At 44.7% G+C, this 24,119-nt stretch overlaps 1 protein-coding gene across 4 annotated transcripts in view; it reads left to right on the forward strand.

Moving 5' to 3' along the window:
- Positions 1 to 24,119, forward strand: part of LOC144685670 (tubulin beta-4B chain-like) — a 70,328-nt gene that overhangs the window by 27,707 nt on the left and 18,502 nt on the right. For all 4 annotated transcript variants that reach the window (XM_078550445.1, XM_078550447.1, XM_078550446.1 and 1 more), the window contains exon 2: positions 5,244 to 5,352. In XM_078550445.1, the coding sequence (XP_078406571.1) occupies positions 5,244 to 5,352 (109 nt within the window). The remainder of the gene's footprint in view (positions 1 to 5,243; positions 5,353 to 24,119) is intronic.

A 24,119-nucleotide genomic window follows, 5' to 3' on the forward strand; every position in this document is an offset into this window, starting at 1 on the left:
AAACTGGAGGAACAGCACCTCATCTTCCAATTAGGTACTTTGCAGCCTTCCAGGCTTAACATTGAGATCAACAACTTCAGATCATGAACTCTCTCCTCCATCCCCACCCCCTTTCCGATCCTCCTTTTTCCAATAATTTATATATTTTAAAATATTTTTTTAATATATTTCTTTTCCCACCTATTTCTATTATTTTTAAATGTATTTCCATTCATTGTTTTATCTCCCCCTTTTAGCCCATTTGATCCCTACCCCACCCCCACTAGGGCTATCTTTCACTTGCTCGTCCTGCTTTCTACCCTTAATGTCACCATTAGCACATTCCATAGCTAATATCACCACCGTCAACACCCCTTTGTCCTACTGTCTATGACATCTTTGGCAATCTCTTCTTTGCCTCCACCTGTCATTGGCCCTCTATCCAGCTCTACCTGTCCCACCCCTCTCAACCAGCTTATATTTCATCTCATTTCTATTTTTCCTTAGTTCTGTTGAAAAGTCATACGGAGTCGATACGTTAACTGTGTTCCTCTCCGCAGATGCTGTCAGACCTGCTGAGTTTTTCCAGCTATTTTTGTTTTTATTTCAGTTTTCCACCATCTGCAGTATTTTCCTTTTATTTAAGTACTTTAAGCCTTTCTAATACCACTTCTTTATCAAATTTTAGCCCATGCATAACTCTGTCACTAACTTTTGTGGGAAAGGGGTTGTGAGTTCTCTTTCATCACTGGCCACCCTTTTCATGTGCTTCCCCGAAGGCCTGCATCTCTCTCTCTCTCTCTCTCTCTCTCTCTCTCTCTCTCTTTCCCCCCCCCCCCCCCCCCAGCCACCCTCAACCTCCAGTGCTCCATCCCTGCCTGGCCTTGCCATCACGACCTCCACCCACCTTTCCTCTCACTCCCCCGGGCCTGCTGACTCTTTGGGTGGTGGGGTGGAAATCCCTGCCACCTGAAAGAGTTCTGCCCTATGCATTTTGTCAAATTGGCTTACTATTAGTTTTTATACTAATTCATTGATCTGGCTTGCTATATCTGTTGGTTAAATTAAATGTTTACCAGTTGACTTACCCCCTTGGTGACTCTGTGCTGTAACGTTACTTTTTTTTTCATGCTCTCGCTTCCCCCTCTCCCTCTCTCTCCTGTTTGGTTCATCAACGCAGCCAGCCTTTCTCTCTGCTGCACACCTGAGGAACGTTGAAGCAGGAGTTGGCCATTTGGCCCCTCGAACTTGCTCCACTGTTCAACTAGATCATGGCTGGTCTTCTACCTTAATGCCATTTTTCTGCAACATTCCCTTGATATCTTCAGTATCTAGAAATCTGTCAACCTCCTGTTGTGAACATGCTCAATAACTGAACCTCCACAGCCCTCTGGAGTAGAGAATTCCAAAGATTCACCAGTCTCCTACTGTTCCACCTCTGTCTATGACCACTCTGCTCTGTGCTCGATCCTTACACTGTTCCGCTTTGTTTCCCGACTGCTCTGTTCTCTGACCTCCTTGTTCTGTTCCATCTGGCTCTCTCTGACCTCTCTACTTTTGGATCTCACTCCTTTCCCTCTCTACCTGGCCCTCTCCCATCTCTGTGCTCCCCAGCTTTTGCTCTTTATAGCTTTGATGTGAAATTATTCCATGAGACATGAATGGTAACTAGTAATGGACCAACTACATTGGAGATTTCAACTTATCAGAAATTTACTGGGGCAACCCTGCCTCTACTGGTTAGATAGAAAATGATTTATAGAGTTAATATAAGACTGTTTATGACCATTTAATAAAAAGACAATGGAAGAAAATGTTCTGAATTTGAGAGTAATGGGGATGATCAAATCTTCTACACCATGGTGAAGGAGGCTTTAAGTGTCCATGATCATAATGTCACGTCTGACATGACAAGAATTGGAAAGGTTACTAAAACCCAAATGAGAGTGCCAGATTTAAAGAGGGCTAACTTCCAGTGCTTGAGAATTCTTATCAAAGTGAACCTGAAATGTTTGAAAATGGCTAGGAGAGTAGAGGGACTGTGGAGTTCCTCCAGTGAGGTAATCCTGAATGCAGCGTACCAATGTGTACCCATGCAAACCAAAGGGACTGAGTTTAAAGGCACCTCTGTCTGGTTGAATGGAACTGCCAGGCAGCTCAAAGAAGCAAACAAGGCCATGAAGTAAAATGGCAGGGAATTAAAATTAATTCAAAACCAGAAGGCATACCTGGAATGTAAAAATGGCAACGAGAATTTTTGAATCGAATATGGCAAGAGCAGTGAAGGACATTTTTGTTATAGTGAGAGGGGCTGCTGAGTGAGAGATCAGGTGCGAGCATAATAATTGATACTGGCTGCAAAGGTGCTAAATAATTTTTTCCTTTTGTGGCAACTTACTGGACCTGGAAAAGGAACCAGAATGTGTTTGAGGCAAGCTATTCACATTTACTGCCAGCATGGTTTTTAAACAGCTGTGCAAACTTCAGGTGAATAAATCTTATGAGCTGGACAAAATTCATTTTTAATCATTTAAGGAAGTAAGGGAGGAAATTGCAGGAACTCTGATACAAATATTCCAGAAATTACTGAAGACTGGTAAGATGGCTGGGACAGTAGAAAAGTAGCAAAATAACTTGGGAAACTACAGACCAGTGAGTTTGATATCCATTGCGGGTAAAGTTAAATTATAGAAATACTTCTTAAAAATAAGATCATAGAGTATCTGGATAGAAATAAAACCATAAAAGATGATCAATTATGTGTTCATGTGGGCTGGCCTTCACAGTCTAACTATTTTGAGGGTGTGACGAAGGAGTTCAATAGGGATAAGGTAGAGATGTTCTAGATTTGGTTTTTTACTAAGACCTCCAATAGGAAGGACTGTTATTGAAAATAAAGAAAGCAGAAATCAGTGGAAATATTTAATAATGAATATAGAATTTGTTGGCCAATAGAATCCAGATGGTAGTGCTACAGCAATTGCCCTGATCCTGGAGTCCCACAGGGATCTCTACTTAGACCTCTTGTTTAATATTATACAAATGCTGTGGAGCCCAGAGACACAATGGCTAAATTTGCAAATGATACAAAGCTATTGAAGGTGGTAGACTACAAAGCTGAACAGGATAAGCCATGGGAGATTTTGAATATACTTGTTAAGCAGATGAAAGGTGACATTTAATGTAGAAATGCAAACTGTTTCATATAGGGACAAAAGTGCTGGGAGGTCTTGACTGACAAATTTAAGTTACAACAGTAGCAGTGAGTAAAACCAATCAGATCTTGGGATGTATTTAAAAAATCAGTATTGTGTCAGAAATCTTTGGAACTCTCTTCCCCAGGGAGTGGTGGGGGCAGAGTCATTGATTATTTTTGAGACAGAGGTAGATAGATAATTCTTGACTAACAAGGGAGTCAAAGATTATCGGGGTAGGTGGGAATGTGGAGTTGAGGCCACAATCGGATCAGCCATGATCTTCTTGAATGGTGGAACAGGCTCGAGGGGCCAAATGGCCTGCTTCTAATTCGTATATTCAAATGTAACAGTGAAGAAATGTAGCCACTTTATAAATCATTGGTGTGGCTGCACCAAAATTACTGTGTACAGCTTTGGTTGCTGCAGCATAAACAGGATATTGCAGTAATTGAAAGGGTACAGAAGAGAACAACCAGAATTCTTGAGGGAATGAAGGGATTGGATTATGAAGAGCAATTATGTAAATTGTGCATGATCCCACTTGAAGAGAAGGTTGAGAGGATTGCTGTTTTCAGATTATAAAAACACAGCAGATCTGGCATTATCTGTAGAGATGGAAACAAAGTTAACATTGTGTCCAATATGACTTCTTTGAAACAGTAGATCCAGAGGGTATGGACCATATGTAAGCCACTCAGTTGTATCACATTGCTTGAAAGAATAACCATCATTTATTGCTCATCCCTAATTGCCCTTGAGAAGGTAATGGTAAGCTGCTGCCTTGAACCATTACAGTGGTGTAGGTAGACCCACAGTGCTGTCAGGGAGGGAAATACTACTTTTGTTGTAGCTGTATTCATTCATACAGGCCAGTGGAGAGTATTCTACTACGCACAACTTGTGCCTTATAGGTTGTGGATCAGTTTTGAGGAATCAGAAGCTGAGGCACTTGCTCACAATGCCAAGCCCCTGACCTGCTCTAGTAGCTATGGCATTTATGTGGCTGGACCAATTGAGTTTTTGGTCATCGGTATCTGGTCCCTAGGATGTTGGTGTGGGGATGGGAATGTCATTGAATCTCATGAAGAGGTGATTAGACTCTCTCTTGTTGGAGATGGCTATTGCCTGGTGCAAGTTTTACTTTACCACTTAAAATTCCAAGCTTGGATGTCCAGGTCTTGCTGCATGAAGGAACAGACTGCTTCAGTATCTGAGGAATTGCAATTGGGATTGAACACTGTGCAATCATCATTTCTGACCTGATGATGGTCAATGATGAGGCAGCTGAAGATGGTCGGACCTAGGATGCTACCCTCAAACTCATGCAACTCAAACCCTGGGGCTGAAATGATTGGCCTTCAGCAACCACAGCTGTCTTTCATAATGCTAAGTATGACTGCAGCCACTGAAGGGTGCTCCCCAATCATCCTGAGTTCGGCCCTTTTTGTCCACGGCTGTAACAAGGTTAGAGCTGAGTGGTCTGGATGAACTGCAAACTGAGCATCAGCAAGCGGGTTATTGTTGAGTAAATGAGGAGAACATCCCACCTGTATTGTAATCCAAATGGAATTTGTTAATGTGAACTGGGGGAGAATTAGTTCTCTGCCATCTTCTTTGTTACTGTAAAGTTGAGAAAATTGTTTTCTTGTTGGGCTTTTGTTTAATCATTATGATGTAGATTTGGATGAAGAAAGTCTTTCATTTCATCTTTCAAAATACCATCCTCACTCTTTTCCAATTTAGTTGTTTCTTCAAGGTTCAATCCTCAACCTTCCTGTGAGAAGTCTGTTTCAGCTGTGTGAGGAGATACTTAATGGTATCCATGCACCCTCGCCACCCTGAACCTGTGCTTCATTCCTTTTTTATTTGAAGAGTGAAGAAAATATATTTCATTAGTTCAAGAGGAGTGGTATGAAAAGTAAACTACGTAAAAGGAGCAAAGTCCTCCAGGGATCTGAGATGAGTGTGTCCCCAATTAATGATAGTGTCCATGCATACGAGAGCTAGTCCTCTTAAATATGCTTAACTGATTTACATATGTTAATATTGACTTTATACTCTTTTTAGTTCTGGGAAGTTATCAGTGATGAGCATGGCATCGATCCTACCGGAACCTACCATGGAGACAGTGATCTCCAGCTGGAGAGAATTAATGTCTATTATAATGAGGCTACAGGTATTAATTGGCATATTTTACATATTATAGGTTGAATAATATGGATAAGAGTAGCAATTTCTCCCAACATGCCATCTTGTCATCATTCCCACTTTTAAAAAATTTCAACTTTTTAGGGAGTTTCTATTTAAAATTCTGCAGCAATGAGCAAATATGGTAAATTGTTTCCGATGAAAACATGATTGTACAGCTCTCCAGCTCAGTACTGAACTGTATCAGATGGAGTTTGGCACACAGGTGATGAAGGATAGTCACTCCAGGTTCACTGCAAGTTTAAGTGTCTACTGTTTTTAAAAAGTAGAGTTTCACAAACAAATTTCTTGCTAGCAGTGGAAATAAAAATGCACAACATCAAGCTAGCTTTCACTTAACATAAGGAGGGATGTTTTCAGTATCAATCACTAGTTTGTAGATTAGATCAAATAGCCTGTAATTTTGTAATTTGGAGCTAAGCACAATTATATGCAGGATTCAAAAAAAAACTTAAGTGGCATGCTTTGGAAGGAGATGACAGTATTAAAACCTCTTTCCTTAACAGCCCAAACCAAAGAGCTGTTGTTTACATTACTTATCAAGAAAATACTGGTTTGATTTTTCGCTTAATGGGTTTGTATAACTTTTCTGCTATTTTAATGGAAGCACTAACCAGTTTAAAATGTCGTTAGTCTAAATAAAGCAAAAGGCTCAGATGCCAAATTGGGACGTGCAGCACTATTTCATGGGTGCCAAACAGTCCACTGTCTCAATATAGTGGACAGGAAAATAAAATTTTGGGTAGTGCCCACTTTTGAAAGATTATTAGGCAGTTTGCATATGCAAGTAAGAGGCCTGATGTCTGAGGCCTCCACTGCAAGATTGATTTGCCCTTAGGCAGCCTGTGCCTTGGACACAAGTAAATCCAGATCTTGGGACCACCTGTGACCAAAAAGGTGTGCTTTTGAAATTGACATACCTGAGTGTGGAGGCAGGAGGAGCAGGAGTGATTCCCAAACTCACATTTAAGGAACCTGGGTTGCTGCTTCCCTAATCCAATTCCCCTCCCTGGCTGTGTTTCCTCTCCTCGGCCCCAGATCTCCTGATCCCAGTCTTATTAACCACTGTGGACATATGGACCCCAAGGACCACTGTGACATATGGTGACATTGCTGTCTGGCTGCACCACATCAGCTTAATGTTAATGAGGTGCAGACTCCCACTATAAGAGCACCTTGGGTCTCCTCATTCAGGAACAGGGATGTTCCTGCATACTCTGTGCACCCCCCCAACTGGGTATGCCCAAATTTCTGCCCCAAGATTCTATTTTGAAGATATGCAGAAACATGACTCTGTTTGACAAATAGCTCTACTTCTATTTCATGCGTGAAGTTCCTCAGATGAGGCTCTCAAGCTACCTTTAAACTCCAACCCCTGAAGGGGTATATGTTCCACAATATTGACTTCCAGTTTGCTAACCAGAGATTTGAGAACTACAGATATCCTGCTATTTACCTTTCCTTTCAATCCTCTGACAGACATTCAGGAACATATTTTGTGAACCTATTGCTTTGTGGGCTGAATTCAAAAATCTGAATATTCGAATTGGACAAAATGTTAACCAGAAGTGGGTTATATCCTGTGACTACCAGGAAAGTGAGGATTGAACAAGGGCTAAATGCCAGCCTTGCCAGTGACACCCCCATTCAGAGAATACAAAAAATTAGATTCTTATAACATTGTAGCACAAAATTTTGAATTGCTGTGTTTCTCTCCCTGATGAGGGCTAACATGTCTAGCAGTCCCTGTGATTAGTTTTTTTGGCCTTCCTTGACCTCTCTGCCTCAATTTCTGGTGATAGACTGTCCACCAATATTCATTACAAGCCTACTGACTCCCACAGCTACCTCGACTACAGCTCCTCACATCTTGCTTCCTGTAAGGACTCCATCCCATTCTCTCAGTTCCGTCGCATCTGTTCCGATGATGCCAATTTCGAAAACCGTTCCTCTGACATGTCTTCCTTAACCGAGGTTTCCACCCATGGTGGTTGACATGGCCCTCAACCTCGTTCGGTCCATCTCCCACGCATCCGCCCTCATACCTTCCTCTCCCTCCCAGAACCATGATAGGGTCCCCCTCCGATTGGGAATTTCTCCATTAGGATTTGAAGGATTTAAAAATTTGCAGCAGCTTAAAAAGACAGACACATTAATGCTTTTGCTAAAGGGTAAGCCTTGGGCAGGAGGACAGGGAATTACCAAGTTCACAAAAGTAGCAATAGAAGTGCAGTAGCAGAAAGTGAAACTGAGGGAGGAGATCCATTTTGCACAGAACCCTGCAGAAAAGCTACCCAAGAGGAGCTATTCAGGGTAGTGAGTGGTAATTCAAGTACCTCGTGTAGGAAAAAGTTTAATGACCTTTCCAGGTCAAATAAAGAAATAGTCAGCCACAACATGGAGAATGCACAATATTTAGCATGTTAAGCCTCTTAGTGATCTTCCCTTCAGACATGTTAGTCCTCAGCAGGGAGAGAAACACAGCAGTTCAAAATTTTGTGCTATAATGTTTGTATTCTCTGGATGGGGGTGTCACTGGCAAGGCTGGTGTTTATTGCCCATTCCTAGTTGCCCTTCAGAAGGCACCTTCTTCAATGGGGCTAGTTGTATAGTGATAGCATTACTGGATGAGTAAACCAGAGGCCTGGATGAATGCTCTGGAGGCGTAAGCTCATTCGACCACAGCAGCTGGAGGAACTTAAATTCAATTAATAGATTGGAATAAAATATTAGACTCATTAGTATTGATCTAACGACTACTACTGGATTGTTGATAAAACCCCCATCTGGTTCACTTTTGTCCCTTTCAGGGAAGGAAATCTGCTGTCCTTACCCAGTCTGGCCTACATGTGACACCAGACCTACAGCAATATGGTTTGACACTCAACTGCCCTCTGAAATGACCCAGCAAGCCACTCAGTTTTATCAAATAAAATAAGAAAAGTAGACAGACCACCTGGCACCAACCTAGACACTGGTATTGAAAAAGGCACACCTTGCCCAATCAATCCTGCGAAAGTCTTTTCCACTGAAAGCTGGAAACTTGTGCTTAAATTGGGTGAGCTGTCCCATGGAAAAGTCAAGCAATGGCCTGACATGATCACACTCATCGAATCATACCTTAAAGATTCCTCCTCCATCATGTCCCTGCGTAAGGCCTGTCCCACCAGCAGGACAGACCTCCTAGAGGTGGCAGCACAGAGGTATATAGTCAGGTGGGAGTTGCCCTGGGAGCTCTCAACATTGACTGCAGACCCCATGCAGTCTCATATCATCAGGAAGGAAGCTTCCTTCTGATTACCACCTGTGCACCCCCCCTGCCCTCCACCACCCCTGCCCCAACTGATGATTCCTCCTCTATGTTGAACACCACTTGGAAGAAGCACTGAAGGTAGCAAGGGCACAGAATGTTTTCTGGAAGATTTCAATATCCATCACAAGGGTGGTTCTGTAACACAACTACTGACTGGGCTCGCAGCAGGTGGTGAGAGAACAAGAGGGAGAAGCCTACTTAAGCTTGTCCTCACCAGTCTACCTGTCACAGATTTATTTGTCCATGGCAGATTTGGTAGGAGTCACCACTGCACTGTCCTTGTGGAGACAAAGTACCATCTTCACACAGGGATATCCTCCAACGTGTTACGTGGCATGATCACCATGTTAAATGGAATGGACTCAACAGATATAGCAGCTCAAAACTGGGCATCAATGAGTGCTGTGTGCCGAGAGCAGCAGAAGAGTATTTAACAACCATCTGTAACCTCATGGCCTATCTTTTCCTCACTACAATTACCATCAAACCAGGGAACCAGCCCTCGTTCAATGAGAAGTGTAGGAGAACACGCCAGGAGCAATACCAGGTGTTACGACCAGTGCCCAGGCAAAGTCCCCCAGTTTAACTTCCTGAACGGGACCCCAATTTTGTTATGCTCCCAGGTGAGGAGGAATGAGCTGGCTCCCCTTTTTTATTTAACCCACTTAGGTGATTTAAACAAGGTTAATTTAAAATGGATCCGTCCCCCCGTCCCCTGCCAACCATGGATACCTTTGGCCCAGTCCAAATGTATTTGTTTTAGAAGGAGTTAATATAACTAGGCTTTCTTGAGTCAGAGTTAGTTTTTAGTTACCAAAAACCTGAGAAAAATAAAATACAGCACACATACACACAGGTCAGAAATGAGAAGTTGAGTCCAAATGAAATTTTTAAAAGATATACGAATCAGTCTTTGGCTTGTCCATGAGGCGTAGGTGGTGAAATGTTGTGGCCGTTAAGTTGGGTGACTCCGGTAGAGCTGACTTTGGCAGTTTAGCAGTTGGTTTGGAGCCACTTAGTTCTGCAGGTTAGCAGAAGAAGCTGCCCTGTTTCCATTTTGATTGTGGCCTTGCTGCCTTGTTTCAGCAACAGAGAGGGAGGCTTTGCCTGCAAGCTGCAGAGGTGTCTGTTTGATCATCTGTCATAGCCGACTAGCGCGCACACATCAGGTATGCTGCTAGCTTTTTAACCCATTTCCTTGTGTATTCCTGGAAGGGGAAAAAACAAATGTGCCTTTTGCCCAGAGTCCTTTTTTCAACTCTCATTTCCACATTCTGCAATATAACTCAACAGGAGATGGTTTTGGATGTCTGCTGAGACGTTCAGTCTCTATTGTCTCAGCAACCACAGGAGATTAAAGTTCAGTCTTTTGCATTTCATCGCTTCCTTTCAATTGTCTCTGCCTGAAGTAGGCCTTGACACCTTTTTAAGTGCGATATTCCATGTTCTCTTGGGACCAGCCAGCCAAGTATAATCCACATTAGGAATTTTCCAAAAAGTGGTTACTTTACATTCTCAGCCATCCTTTGCTTGGTGTCTTTGCTGAATGTCTTTTTTATTAAAAAACACATGTCTTCTTTAAAAGGGTAAACGTTCCCGCAAGTAATTTGGGGCTGTAATCCACTGTCATGACATAGGCACTACTGAAAATGAGGTACCAACCCAGTGAAGCTACAACATGTGTAGACAGAGCTAAGAGGTCCCACAATCAATGGATCCATCAAAGTTCTGTAGTCCTGTCAATTCCAATCATGAATGGCGTTGGGCAATTAAACAACCACCCAGGAGGGGAGGCTCCAGCAATATTGCTATCTTTAATGATGGTAGAGCAAACATCTTCAGCCATCCCAGTCTCGTCCTAAGGGTTGCACCTTCATAGGTGCCAGTCCTGAGCCAGTTTGATTCGCTCCATGTTACAATCCCTGTAGAGACTGATAACTTTTAAAAAGATGTATGAATTCCCAGTGACTGACGTGAAGAGTCACATGACAAGATTTCACATTTTAAGACTTTTACTGTAACAAACCAACTAAAATCAATATTGACTAAACATTACTTAGGCAACTAATACACTACAGAAAAGGTATTTTCCCCCATTAACTAATTAAGACAACTGAACACCCCAGGCCACATTTATATTGCACGCCACACTCAGCAGATACGTAGCCTTTCGATAAAGTCCCAAACTCCTCCTGATGATTCAACAGTCTTTCTTCTCCCTGTCCCACAGGGAAGAGTCTTCTGGTGTCCTTTTTAAAAGTCCCTTCACTCAACCTTACTGAGTATAATTGAATTCACTTCCTGCAGTGAGGCACCCTCTTGGTGACTCCTGGGTCTTTAAAACTCTACAGGTCCCGTCTCTTCGAACGCAGAATCTTCTGTTTGGTGATTGACGCAAAACCAGTCTGTCCCTCTGCTCAGCACAGCAGCTGCTGTTTTTCAGCCTTCCCATCAGCTCTGTCTGCCTGACTTAGACTGAGAGTCAGGATCCAACAAGACCAGCTGCTCTTTTGTGTCAAGTGTGAAAACTGGCACTTGAGTTCCTATGAGTTTCAGCCTGGGCCTCTGTGCCCATGGCAACCAAATCACGTGGGATTTTCCCTGGGCCGATTTTAGCATGATTACAACCCCCCCATTCCAGGGTGTTCTGATTTACCTTAAATTAAAAGAGACAGTTTAAAACATAGCCGTCTTATAAAGTCTTGCGTTCGTAGCAACATGATATCAAGAAATGACCAAAGGCACTGGATACATTAAAGGCTATGGGCCCTGATAACATACTGACTGTAGTACTGAAGACTTGTGCCCCAGAACTAGCCACGTCCTTAGCCAAGCTGTTCCAGTACAATGACCATGGCACCTACCTGACAATGTGGAGAATTGTCCAGTTACATCCTGTCCTGAAAAGCAGGACAAATCCATTCCAACCAACTACCGCCCTATCAGTCTACTTTCGATCATCAATGTGATGGAAGGTACCATAACTGTGCTATCAAGTAACACTTACTCAGCAACAACTTTCTCACTGATGGTCAGTTTGGGTGCTGCCAGGGCCACTCAGCTCCTGATCTCATTACAGCCTTGGTACAAAAATGGACAGAACAGAATTCCATTAGTGAGGTGGGAGTGAAGGCTCTTGATATCAAAGCAAGATTTGATTGAGTGTGGCATCAAGGAATCCTAGAAAAATTGAAGTCGGTGGGAATCGGGAGAAAACTCAGCTGATTGGAGTCATACCCAGTACAAATGAAGGTGGTAGTGGTTGTTGAAGGATCACAGTGCAGAAGAGGCCCTTCGGCCCAACGAGTCTGCACCGACACGTGAGAAACACCTGACCTACCTACCTAATCCCATTTACTAGCACTTGGCCCATAGCCTTGAATGTTATGACGTGCCAAGTGCTCATCCAGATACTTATTAAAGGATGTGAGGCAACCCGCCACCACCACCCTCCCAGGCAGTGCATTCCAGACCGTCACCACCCTCTGGGTAAAAAAGTTTTTCCTCACATCCCCCCCTAAACCTCCTGCCCCTCACCTTGAGCTTATGCCCCCTTGTGACTGACCCTTCAACTAAGGGAACAGCTGCTCCCTATCCACCCTGTCCATGCCCCTCATAATCTTGTACACCTCAATCAAGTCGCCCCTCAGTCTTCACTGCTCCAACGAAAACAACCCAAGTCTATCCAACCTCTCTTCATAACTTAAATGTTTCATCCCAGGCAACATCCTGGTGAATCTCCTCTGCGCCCCATCCAGTGCAATCACATCCTTCCTACAATGTGGTGACCAGAATTGCACACAGTACTCCAGCTGTGGCCTCACCAAGGTTCGATACAACTCCAACATGACCTCCCTACTTTTGTAATCTACGCCTTGATTGATAAAGGCAAGTGTCCCATATACCTTTTTCACCACCCCACTAACCTGTCCCTCCGCCTTCAGAGATCTATGTACACACGCCAAGGACCCTTTGTTCCTCAGAACTTCTTAGTGCCATGCCGTTCATTGAATACTTCCTTGTCAAATTACTCCTTCCAAAGTGTATCACCTCACACTTTTCAGGGTTAAATTCCATCTGCCATTTATCTGCCCATTTGACAATCCCGTCTATATCTTCCTGTAGCCCAAGACACTCAACCTCACTGCTAACCACCCGGCCAAACTTTGTGTCACCCGCAAACTTACTAATCCTACCCCCCACATAGTCATCTATGTCGTTTATATAAATGACAAATAATAGGGGACCAAGCACAAATCCCTGTGGTACACCACTGGACACTGGCTTCCAGTCACTAAAGCATCCTTCTGTCATCACCCTCTGCCTCCTACAACTAAGCCAATTTTGAATCCACCTTATCAAATTACCCTGTATCCCATGTGCCTTTGTCTTCTTTATAAGTCTCCCATGTGGGACCTTGTCAAAGGCTTTGCTGAAATCTATATAAACTACATCAACTGCACTACCCTCATCTACACACCTAGTCACCTCCTCAAAAAATTCAATCAAATTTGTTAGGCATGACCTCCCTCTGACAAAGCCATGCTGACTATCCCTGATCAAACCTTGCCTCTCCAAGTGGAGATAGATACTCTTCTTCAGAAATTTCTCTAATAGCTTCCCTAGCACTGATGTGAGACTCATTGGACTGTAGTTCCCTGGCTTATTTCTACAACCCTTCTTAAATAGTGGAACATCAGGATTCTTCGGGGTAGTGTCCTAAGCCCAACCATCATTCAGCATTGACCTTCCCTCCATCATAAGACCAGAAGTGGGAACGTTCATGGATGATGGCAATGTTCAGTTCCATTCAGATAGTGGAGAAGTCCATGTGCACTTGAAGAGCTGGACAAAATTCAGACTTCGGCTGATAAGTGGCAAGTAACTTTCATGCCACGCAAGTGCCAAGCACTTGGGCCAACTCCAACAAGAGAGAATCTAACCATATCCTCTTTCATTCAGTAGCATTACCATTGCTGAATCCTCCACTATCAACATCCTGAGGGTCACCATTGACCAGTAACTTCACTGGACTAGCCATATAAATACTGTGGCTACAAAAACAGGTCGAAGACTGGGATTTCTTGGTGAGTAACTTGCCCATTGACTCCCCAAATCCTGTCCACCAGCTACAAGGCACAATTCAGGAGTGTGATGGAATACTCTCCGCTTGCCTGGATGAGTGCAGCTCCAACAGCACTCAAGAAGCTTGACACTATCCAGGACAAAACAGCTCGCTTGATTGGAACCCCATCCACCACCTTAAACATTAATTCTCACCACCACCGATGCACAGTGGCAGTACAATTTTGGTGAGCAACTCACCAAAGCTCTTTCGACAGCACCTTCCAAACCTACGATGGCTACCACCTAGAAGGGACAAGGACAGCAGATGCATGGGAACACCACCTGCAAGTTCCCCTCCGAGCCACAAATTAAACTGACTTGGAACTATCGCTGTTCCTTCACTGTCGCTGGGTAAAAGTCCTGGAACTCCCTAATAGCACTGTGGGTGTTCCTACAACACATGGACTGCAGCAGTTCACCGCGGCTCACCACAATCTTCTCAAGGGCAATTACTGATGGGCAACAAATCCTGGCCTTACTAGCGATGCTCATATCCATTAATGAATTTTTTAAAAGCTACAATCTATGTGGTGAAATGCTGTTGGCTCAAAATTTTGGAAATCTCTACCTAACAATAATGAACAGTGATTATATTTCTACACCAGGAGGCTGTGTGACTGGTGGTGATGGTGATTCCACTATATTGCTTTTATTGTCCATCTCAGTAGGAGAGTTCACAGAGGAGGGTGGTGCTGTCTAGATAATATTGGTGAGTTTCTATGTATCCCTGTAGATAAACTGTAGAAGAAGCTTGACACCATGCAGGATAAAGCAGTCCACTTTATTGGCACTCCATTCTAAACATTCACTCCCTCTACCACCAAAGCACAGTGGCAGCAGGTTACACCATCAAAAGATGCACTGCAGGAACTCGCCAAGGCTCCTTCAACAGCACCTTCCAAACCTATAACCACTACCATCCAGAAGGACAAGGGCAGCAGACACATGGGAACAGCACCAACAGGAAGTTCCCTTCCAAGCCACTCACCATCCTGACTTAGAAATATATTGCCATTCCTTCACTGTTGCTGGGTCAAAATCCTGGACCTCCCTCCTTAACAGCACTTTGGGTGTATCTACACCTCATGGACTGCAGTGGTTCAAGAAGGTAGCTCATCACCACCTTCTCAAAGGCAATTGGGGATGGGCAATAAATGCTGGCCTAGCTAGCAATGCCCACATCACATGAATGAATAAAAAAATTGTAGTCAGTGTCCCAGTGGAGGGATGGATATCAAACTTCCAGAATGCTGTTAGGCATCAATTCCAGGATTTTGACTCTGCCGAAGAAGGGAAGCGATATATGTTCATGTCAGGGCAGTGGGGAACTTGGATTTGGTGGTGTTCCTAACACACCTGTTGTCCATATCATACCAGGTGGAGATTGCAGATTTAGAGGTGTGTACTTGTTACATTGCATATTGTTGGAAATATTGTGTGGTGGGACTGGCACTTGTAATAAGATCCCAGCTGATGTTAATACTGAACAAGTCAGCTCCCAGAGCAAAATCTGGCTAGATAGATCTTAGCTTTTATCTTTTAAAAAATGTGAAGGTAAGTTACTGAAAAAATTCACAGGAGTCTGCTGATGAACTTTTAATAAAAAGAGCAAAATTTTTCTTATTTAATAAATTTTAACTATATTACATAAAACAAAAAGTTTGGAAAGATTTCACCGCAAACCCTAGTAAATGATTCCAATCACACCATTCCTTCACCCCAACTATATCTTTACAGATACATACATATTTTTCAAGATAATACAATTTACAATATCTATCTTATACTCTAATATTCAGGGTAAGTATGCAGTACATGTGAACTAATAGGCAAACTGTGGTCAGACAAACCACATCCCAAAATGAGTGACAGATGTATCCTAAGCAGATTCCATGGATTTCTCATCAACCCCCACTCCCGATGCTTGTTGCACCGTGAGCCAACTTGAAACTCTATCTTTCTCACGAGAGTTTCCAATGTCCACAATCGAAAAACCCACCTTGGAATTATCTCCCAAACGTAGCTTCCACATGGAAGTCTTCAACAAGGATCTAACTCCAGGGTTTCAATCTCACCTTTCAATATTCCTTTCCCCTGGATCACTGCGTACACTCAAGCTTCACCTTCCACTCTCGCATTCAGATCTTTGTCCATGCCAAGCAGAACACCACTGCTCCAAAGGCCTGTAGTAAGGAGTCACCAACCCTTGGCTGCCTTCTCAGATCTTCTGGTTTCTCTCAAGCCTACTTTGCTTCAAGTTTGTTCCCCTGAGCTTTCTCTCTAACTCTGAGCCAATTGCTCTGCTCCTTTCTCTCAACTTTGTTCAACAGGATCTATTTCTTATCTCTGTCCTTAACCTTTACCTAGGGCTTTCTTCTGGGTTCTGTTTTTGATCCCTGCCTGGAACCTTGTCCTGGTAACTTCTCCCTGACCCCTTCCCTGTGTCCTGCTCTGTGGGACATCTCTCTAATGGTGCTCCTCTTCAGATCGCCTGACCTCTAGTTTTGTGCTGTTGCACTATTCTTCTCTTCCTTCTGCAGGGCTGGTTTCCTGATCTGAAAAAATGAACTGCGGTTCCTGGGCTAAAAACAAGAACAAACACTTACTGTGTATGTGCGGCCATTTCCTGGCCAGCACATGCGTAGAAAGCAAGAAAGAGAAAAAAAGACTTGAGCTGGCATGTGCGGCCACTTCCTGGCCACTGCATGTGCAGAAGGTCTAAGCTTTGCCGATTTAAAAGTAAGCATCACATTTCGTCACACTTGCCCCATCAACTCAAGCCTCCATCTGATCCCCATGACTTCTGTTTTACCAGAACATCTTGATGCCACACTCTGTCAAATTTTGCCGTGATGCCAACGCAATCACTCTCACCTAACCTTTGGAATTCAGCTCATATGTCCATGTTTGGACTAACACTGTAATGAGGTCTGGAACCGAGAGGTCCTGACTGATGTTCAGTTTGAATTCAATAAGCAGGTTGTTGGTGAGTCCCACTTGACAGAAATTTTGATGACTCCTTCTTGCACTTTGCTGATGACTGAGAGTAGGCTAGTGGGATGGTAATTTGCAGGGTTTGATTTGGTCTCCTTTTTGTGTGCAGGACATACCTGGACAATTTTCCACTTTATCAGTTGAGTATCAGTGTTGCAGCTGTACTGGAAGAGCTTGGCTAAAGGTGTAGCTAGTTCTGGAGGACAGGACTACAGTACTGCAACTGGGATGTTGTTGGGCCCATAGTCTTCTCTGTATCCTGTGCACTTCTTGATCTCAATTGGTCTCAATTGAATGAACTGAAGACTAGCATCTGTCATAATGGGGATCTCAGGATTATTTGGCACTTCTGGCAAATGATAGTTGCGAACACATGATTACTTAATGCCGATGCGTAAGTGCCTACATCCTTTATATAATTTCACACCACAAAAACTGAGCGCAGTACTAGATAGTGCCTCATCAGGACTGTACAACTAAAGCATAACTTCCTCCCCTAGGCTTCGTGAGATAAAGGCCAATAATCCATTAGGAACATAGGAACAGGAGTAGGCTGTTCAGTCCATGAGCCTGTTCAACCATTCAGTTAGATCATGGCTGATCTGTATCTTAACTTTATTTACCTGCCTTTGTTCTGTAACTCTTGGTATCCTTACCTAACAGAAATCCCAATTTTGAAACTTTCAATTGACCCTCACACTGAACATCTTTTTAGGGAAGAGAGTTCCAGATTTGTACTACCATTTGTGTAAACGAGTGTTTTCTGCCATCACCCCTGAACGGCCTAGCTTGTTCTAGGCTATGCTCCCTTGTTCTGGACTCCCCCACTAGAAGGAGTAGTTTCTCTCCATCTCCACTATCCATCAAACCCTTTAAGCACCTCAATAAGATCACCCCTTTATCTTCTATATCCAAGGGAATACAAAACTAGATTAAGGGATATTAGGCAAAGGTGGGTAAGTAGAGCTAGGCTGCAGATCTTATTGAATGGTGGAACAGACTCAAGGGGCTAAGTAGCCTACTCCTTAGTCCTATGTTCCTAGATTTTTTAAATTCTTTCTTGGAATGTGGGTGTCACTGGCGAGACCAAGCATTTATTGCCCATCCCTAATTGCCTTTGAGAAGCTGGTGGTGAGCTGCCTTCTTGAACTGGTGCAGTCCATGTGATGTAGGGACACCCACAGTGCTGTTAGGGCAGAAGTTCCAGGATTTTTACCCAGCGACAGTGAAGGAAGAACGTTATCTTTCCAAGTCGGGATGGTGAGTGGCTTGGAGTCGAACTTCCAGGTGGTGGTGTTCCCATGTGTCTGCTGCCCTTGTCCTTCTAGATAGTAGCGGTTGTGGGTTTGGAAGGTGCTGTCTAAGGAGCCTTGGGTGAGTTCCAGTAGTGCAACTTGTATGTGGTACGTACTGATGTGACTGTGCGCTGGTGGTAGAGGGAGTGAATGTTTGTGGAATGGGTGCCAATCAAGTGGGCTGCTTTGTCCTGGATGGTGGCAAGTTTCTTGAGTGTTGTTGGAGCTGCACATATCCAGGCAATTGGAGAGTATTCCATCACACTCCTGACCTGTGCCTTGTAGATGGTGGACAGCTTTGGGGAGTCAGGAGGTGAGTTACTCGCTACAAGATTCCTAGCCTCTGACCTGCTCTTATAGCTACAGTATTTACATGGTCAATGGTAACCCCCAGGATGTTGATAGTGGGTATATTCAGCGATGGTAATGCCATTGAATGTCATGTGGCGATGGTTAGATTCACTCTTGTGTGGCGTGAATGTTACTTGCCGCTTGTCAGTCCAAGCCTGGATATTGTCCAGGTCTCGCTGCATTTGGACATGGACTGCTTCAATATCTGAGGAGTTGCGAATGGTGATGAACATTGTGCAATCATCAACGAACATCCCCACTTCTGACCTGATGATGGTAGGAAGGGCGTTGATGAAGCAGCTGAAGATGGTTGGGCCTAGCACACTACTCTTAGGAACTCCTGCAGTGATGACCTGGAACTGAGATGACTGACCTCCAACAACCACAACCATCTTCCTTTGTGCTAGGTATGACTCCAACTGGTTTTCCGGCTGATTCCCATTGACTCCAGTTTTGCTAGAGCTCCCTGATGGTGCAATCAGCCAGATGTGGCCTTGATGTCAAGGCCAGTCAGTCTCACCTCACCTCTGGAGTTCAGCTCCTTTTGTTCATGTTTGAATCAAGGCTGTAATGAGGTGGGGAGCTGAGTGACCCTGGTGGAACCCAAATTGAGCATTAGGGAGCAGGTTATTGCTAAGCAAGTGCCACTTGATAGCACTCTTGATGATGCCTTCCATCACTTTGCAGATGATCGAGAGTAGACTGATGGGGCGGGAATTGGCTGGGTTGGATTGGTCCATAGGTACCCATGGGCATACCTGGGCAATTTTCCACATAGTCGGGTAGATGCCAGGGTCGTAGCTGTACGAGAATAGCTTGGGTATGGGCGTGGCAAGTTCTGGAGAATAAGTCTTCAGTACTATTGCCGAAATATTGTCAGGGCTCATAGCCTTTGCAGTATCCAGTGCCTTTAGCTGGTTTTTGATTTCATGTGGAGTGAATCAAATTGGCTGAAGACTGGCACCTATGATGCTAGGGACTTCCACAGAAGGCTGAGATGGACCACCCACTCGGCACTTGTGGCTGAAGATTGTTGCAAATGCTTCAGCCTTGTCTTTTGCACTAATGTGCTGGGCTCCCCTATCATTGAGGATGGGGATATTTGTGGAGCCCCTTGCTCCAGTGAGTTGTTTAATTGTACACCACCACTCATGACTGGATATTGCAGGACTGCAGAACTTAGATCTGATCCGTCGGTTGTGGAATCACTTGGTTCTGTCTATCACTTGCTGTTTATGCTGTTTGGCACGCAAGGAGTCCTGTGTTGTAGCTTCACCAGGTTGACCTCTCATTTTTAGGTATTCCTGGTATGCCCACCAGGGTTGATCCCCTGGCTTGGTGGTTATGGTAGAGTGGGGGATATGCCAGGCCATGAGGTTACAGATTGTGGGTGAGTACAATTCTGCTGCTGCTGATGACCCACAGTTCTTCATGTTTGCCCAGTCTTGAGTTACTAGATTGGTTCGAAATCTATCCCATTTAGCAAAGTAGTGGTGCCACACAACACGATGGAGGGTATTCTCAATGTGAAGACGGGACTTTGTCTCCACAGGACTGTGTGGCGGATATTCCTACTGATGCTGTCATGAACAGATGCATCTGTGGCAGACAGGTTGGTGAGGATGAGGTCAAGTATGTTTTTCCCTCTTGTTGGTTCCCTCACCACTTGCCACAGAACCAGTCTAGCAGCTATGTCCTTTGTGACCTGGCCAGCTCAGTCTGTAGTGGTGCTACCGAGGAACTCTTGGTGATGGACATTGAAGTCCCCCACCCAGAGTACATTCTGCGCCTTTGCCACACTCAGTACTTCCTCCAAGTGGTGTTCAACATGAAGGAGCACTGATTCATCAGTTGAGGGGGATGGTACGTGGTAATCAGCTGGAGGTTTCCTTGCCCATGTTTGACCTGGTGCCATGAGACTTCGTGGGGGCCGGAGTCGATGTTGAAGACTCCCAGGGCAGCTCCTTCCCAGCTGTATTACCATTGTGCTGCCACCTCTGCTGGGTCTGTCCTGCCAGTGGGACAGGACATACCTAAGGATGGTAACGATGGTGTCTGGGACATTATCTGTAAGGTATGTTTCTGTGAGTATGACTATGTCAGGCTGTTGCTTGACTAGTCTGTGAGTCAGCTCCCCCAATTTTTGCACTAGCCCCGAGATGTTAGTAAGTAGGACTTTGCAGGGTTGACAAGGCTGAGTATGCCGTTGTTGTTTCCGGTGCCTAGTTCAAAGCCCGATCGTCTGTTCGGTTTCATTCCTTATGGATTTGTTTTTAGTGGTTTGATACAACTGAGTGGCTTGCTAGGCATTTCAGAAGGCATGTAAGAGGCTATTGCATTGCTGTGGGTCTGGAGTCATGTGTTGGCCAGACCAGGTAAGGATGGCAGATAGCCTTCCCTAAAGGATGTTAGTAAACCAGATGAATTTTTTTATGACAATCGGCAATGGTTTCATGGTCATCATCAGACTTTTAATTCCAGATATTTGCTGAATCAAATTCCACCATCTGCTATTGTGGGATTTGAACCCAGGTCCCCAGACCATTACCTTGGGTCTCTGGATTACTAGTCCAGTGACAATACCACTATGGCACCACCTTCCCCAGCCATGCACAACCATTCTGTCTCCCTGAGGAAGAACCCATTACATATAGCCCTTATAACACTTCATAATCACAAACTCATTTCATTCCTTCCCAAGCACCACCTCAGAGATGTCCATTTTTGGGAGGTTGTCAGATGGAGAGTGAACCAAAGGGAAGAGCACACATGATATAGAGAAAGGAATTCCTGTGGCTTGTGTGGAAGGTGTTGTTGATCAGAAATTGTGTACTCTCTTGGGTGAAGAGCCTAGGCAGTTATAAGAGGAACATAATAACAGGAGGCCATTCAGCAGCTCAGGCCTTTTTTGCTATTCAATAAGATCATGTTTGATCTGTGAGATAACTCCATGGGCCTTTAATACCTTCAGGATAACACATATCTATCAATCTCCGTTTTAAATTCAGCAATTGATTTAGCATCATTTGTAGAAGAAAGTTCCAAACTTCTTCTATCCTCTTTGTATAGAGTGTGTTTCCTAATTTTAGTAATCATCTAATTCTTAGATTATGCCCCTAACCTTAGACTCCCCAACCAGCAGAAATAGTTTCTCTCTCCCCTATCTGTTCCCCTTAATATCTTAAGTTAAGGGGTAATTTGATTGAAACTTAATTTCAGGGAATACATCCCTAGTTTGTGGAATATCTGCTTGTAATTTAACCCTTGGAGTCCAGCTATCATTCTGGTGAATCCATGCTGTACTCCCTCCAAGGCCATTATATCCTTCCTAAGGCTCACAGTACTCCAGATGTGGTTTAACCAGGGCTTTGAACAACTCAAGCATGACTTCCACCCCTTTAGATTCAAGTCCTTTAATATAAAGGCCAGCACTCCATTAGCCTTTCTGATTATTTTCTGTACCTGTTCAGGTCATTTTAATGATCTATGTACCTGGACCCCCTAATCCCTTTGTACCTCCACTGTTTGTAGCTTTCCAGCATTTAGAAAGTCTCCTGTTCTACACTTTTTTCTACAAAGTGGATGACCTTACATTTGCCCACATTGAAATCCATTTGCTACAGTTTTACCCGTTCACTTAATCCATCACTGTATGATGCTCTGACTGATGCATTACGATGCTCTGACTAACGAAGTGCGATGCTCAGACTGACACAATACGTGCTCTGACTAATGCAGTACAATGCAAAGACTGACGCAGCACGATACTCAGACTGACACAGTACGATGCCCAGACTGATGCAGTACGATGCTCAGACTGATGCAGCACCATACTCAAAATGACGCCGTACAATACTCAGACTGATGCAGTACGATGCTCTGACTAACACAGTACAATGCTCAGACTGACACTGTACGCTGCTCAGAATAATGCAGTACGATGCTCTGACGCAGTACGCTGCTCAGACTGACGCAGTACGCTGATCAGACTGACTCAGAACGTTGCTCAGACTGACGCAGAACGCTGCTCAGACTGACACTGTACGATGCTCAGACTGACACTACGATGCTCAGACTAATGAAGTGCGATGCTCAGACTGACACAAAACGATGCTCAGACTGACACTGTATGATGCTCTGACTGACACAGTACGATGCTCAGAATGACGTAGTACGATGCTCAGACTGATACAGTATGATGCTCACACTGACACAAAACGATGCTCAGACTGACACTGTAAGATGTTCTGACTAATGCAGTGCAATGCTCTGACTAACGCAGTGCAATGCTCAGACTGACACTACGATGCTCAGACTAATGCAGTACGATGCTCTGTCGCAGTACGATGCTCAGACTGATGCAGTGCGCTGCACAGACTGACGCAGCACGATGCTCAGACTGACGCAGCACGATGCTCAGACTGACGCAGCACGATGCTCAGACTGGCGCAGCATGATGCTCAGACTGGCGCAGCACGATGCTCAGACTGACGCAGCACGATGCTCAGACTGACGTAGTACGATGCTCAGACTAACGCAGTACGATCCTCAGACTGATGCAGCACGATGCTCAGATTGGCGCAGAACGATGCTCAGACTGGCGCAGAACGATGCTCAGAATGGCGCAGAACTATGCTCAGACTGGCGCAGAACGATGCTCAGAATGGCGCAGAACTATGCTCAGACTGGCGCAGAACTATGCTCAGAATGGCGCAGAACGATGCATAGCCTGACGCAGAACGATGCTCAGCCTGACGCAGAACGGTGGCTCAGCCTGACACAGAACGGTGCTCAGCCTGACGCAGAACGGTGCTCAGCCTGACGCAGAACGGTGCTCAGCCTGACGCAGAACGGTGCTCAGCCTGACGCAGAACGGTGCTCAGCCTGACGCAGAACGCCGCTCAGCCTGACGCAGAACGCCGCTCAGACTGACGCAGAACGCCGCTCAGACTGACGCAGAACGCCGCTCAGACTGACGCAGAACGCCGCTCAGACTGACGCAGAACGCCGCTCAGGCTGACGCAGTACGATGCTCAGGCTGACGCAGTACGATGCTCAGATTGACACTGTACGATGCTCTGACTGACACAATACATGCTCTGACTAATGCAGTACAATGCTCTGACTCATGCAGTACGATGCTTTGACTCACAAAGTTCAATGCTCAGACTGGTGCGGTACAATGCATAGGCTGATGCATTACGATGCTCAGACTAACGAAGTGCAATGCTCAGACTGACACAGCACAATGCTCAGACTGATGCTGTACAATCCTCAGACTGACGCTGTACGATGCTCAGACAGAAGCAGTACAATGCTCAGACTGATGCAGTACGATGCTCTGACTAACGCAGTACAATGCTCAGACTGACACTGTACGCTGCTCAGACTAATGCAGTACGATGCTCTGACGCGGTACGCAGCTCAGACTGATGCAGTACGCAGCTCAGACTGACGCAGTACGCTGCTCAGACTGATGAAGAACGCTGCTCAGTCTGACGCAGTACGCTGCTCAGACTGACGCAGTACGCCGCTGAGACTGACGCAGTACGCCGCTCAGACTGACGCAGTACGCCGCTCAGACTGACGCAGTACGCCGCTCAGACTGACGCAGTACAATGCTCAGACTGATGCAGCACAATGCTCAGACTGACA

Source organism: Cetorhinus maximus, chromosome 10, assembly GCF_964194155.1.
Source record: "Cetorhinus maximus chromosome 10, sCetMax3.hap1.1, whole genome shotgun sequence".
In the NCBI taxonomy this organism is placed as follows: Eukaryota; Metazoa; Chordata; class Chondrichthyes; order Lamniformes; family Cetorhinidae; genus Cetorhinus; species Cetorhinus maximus.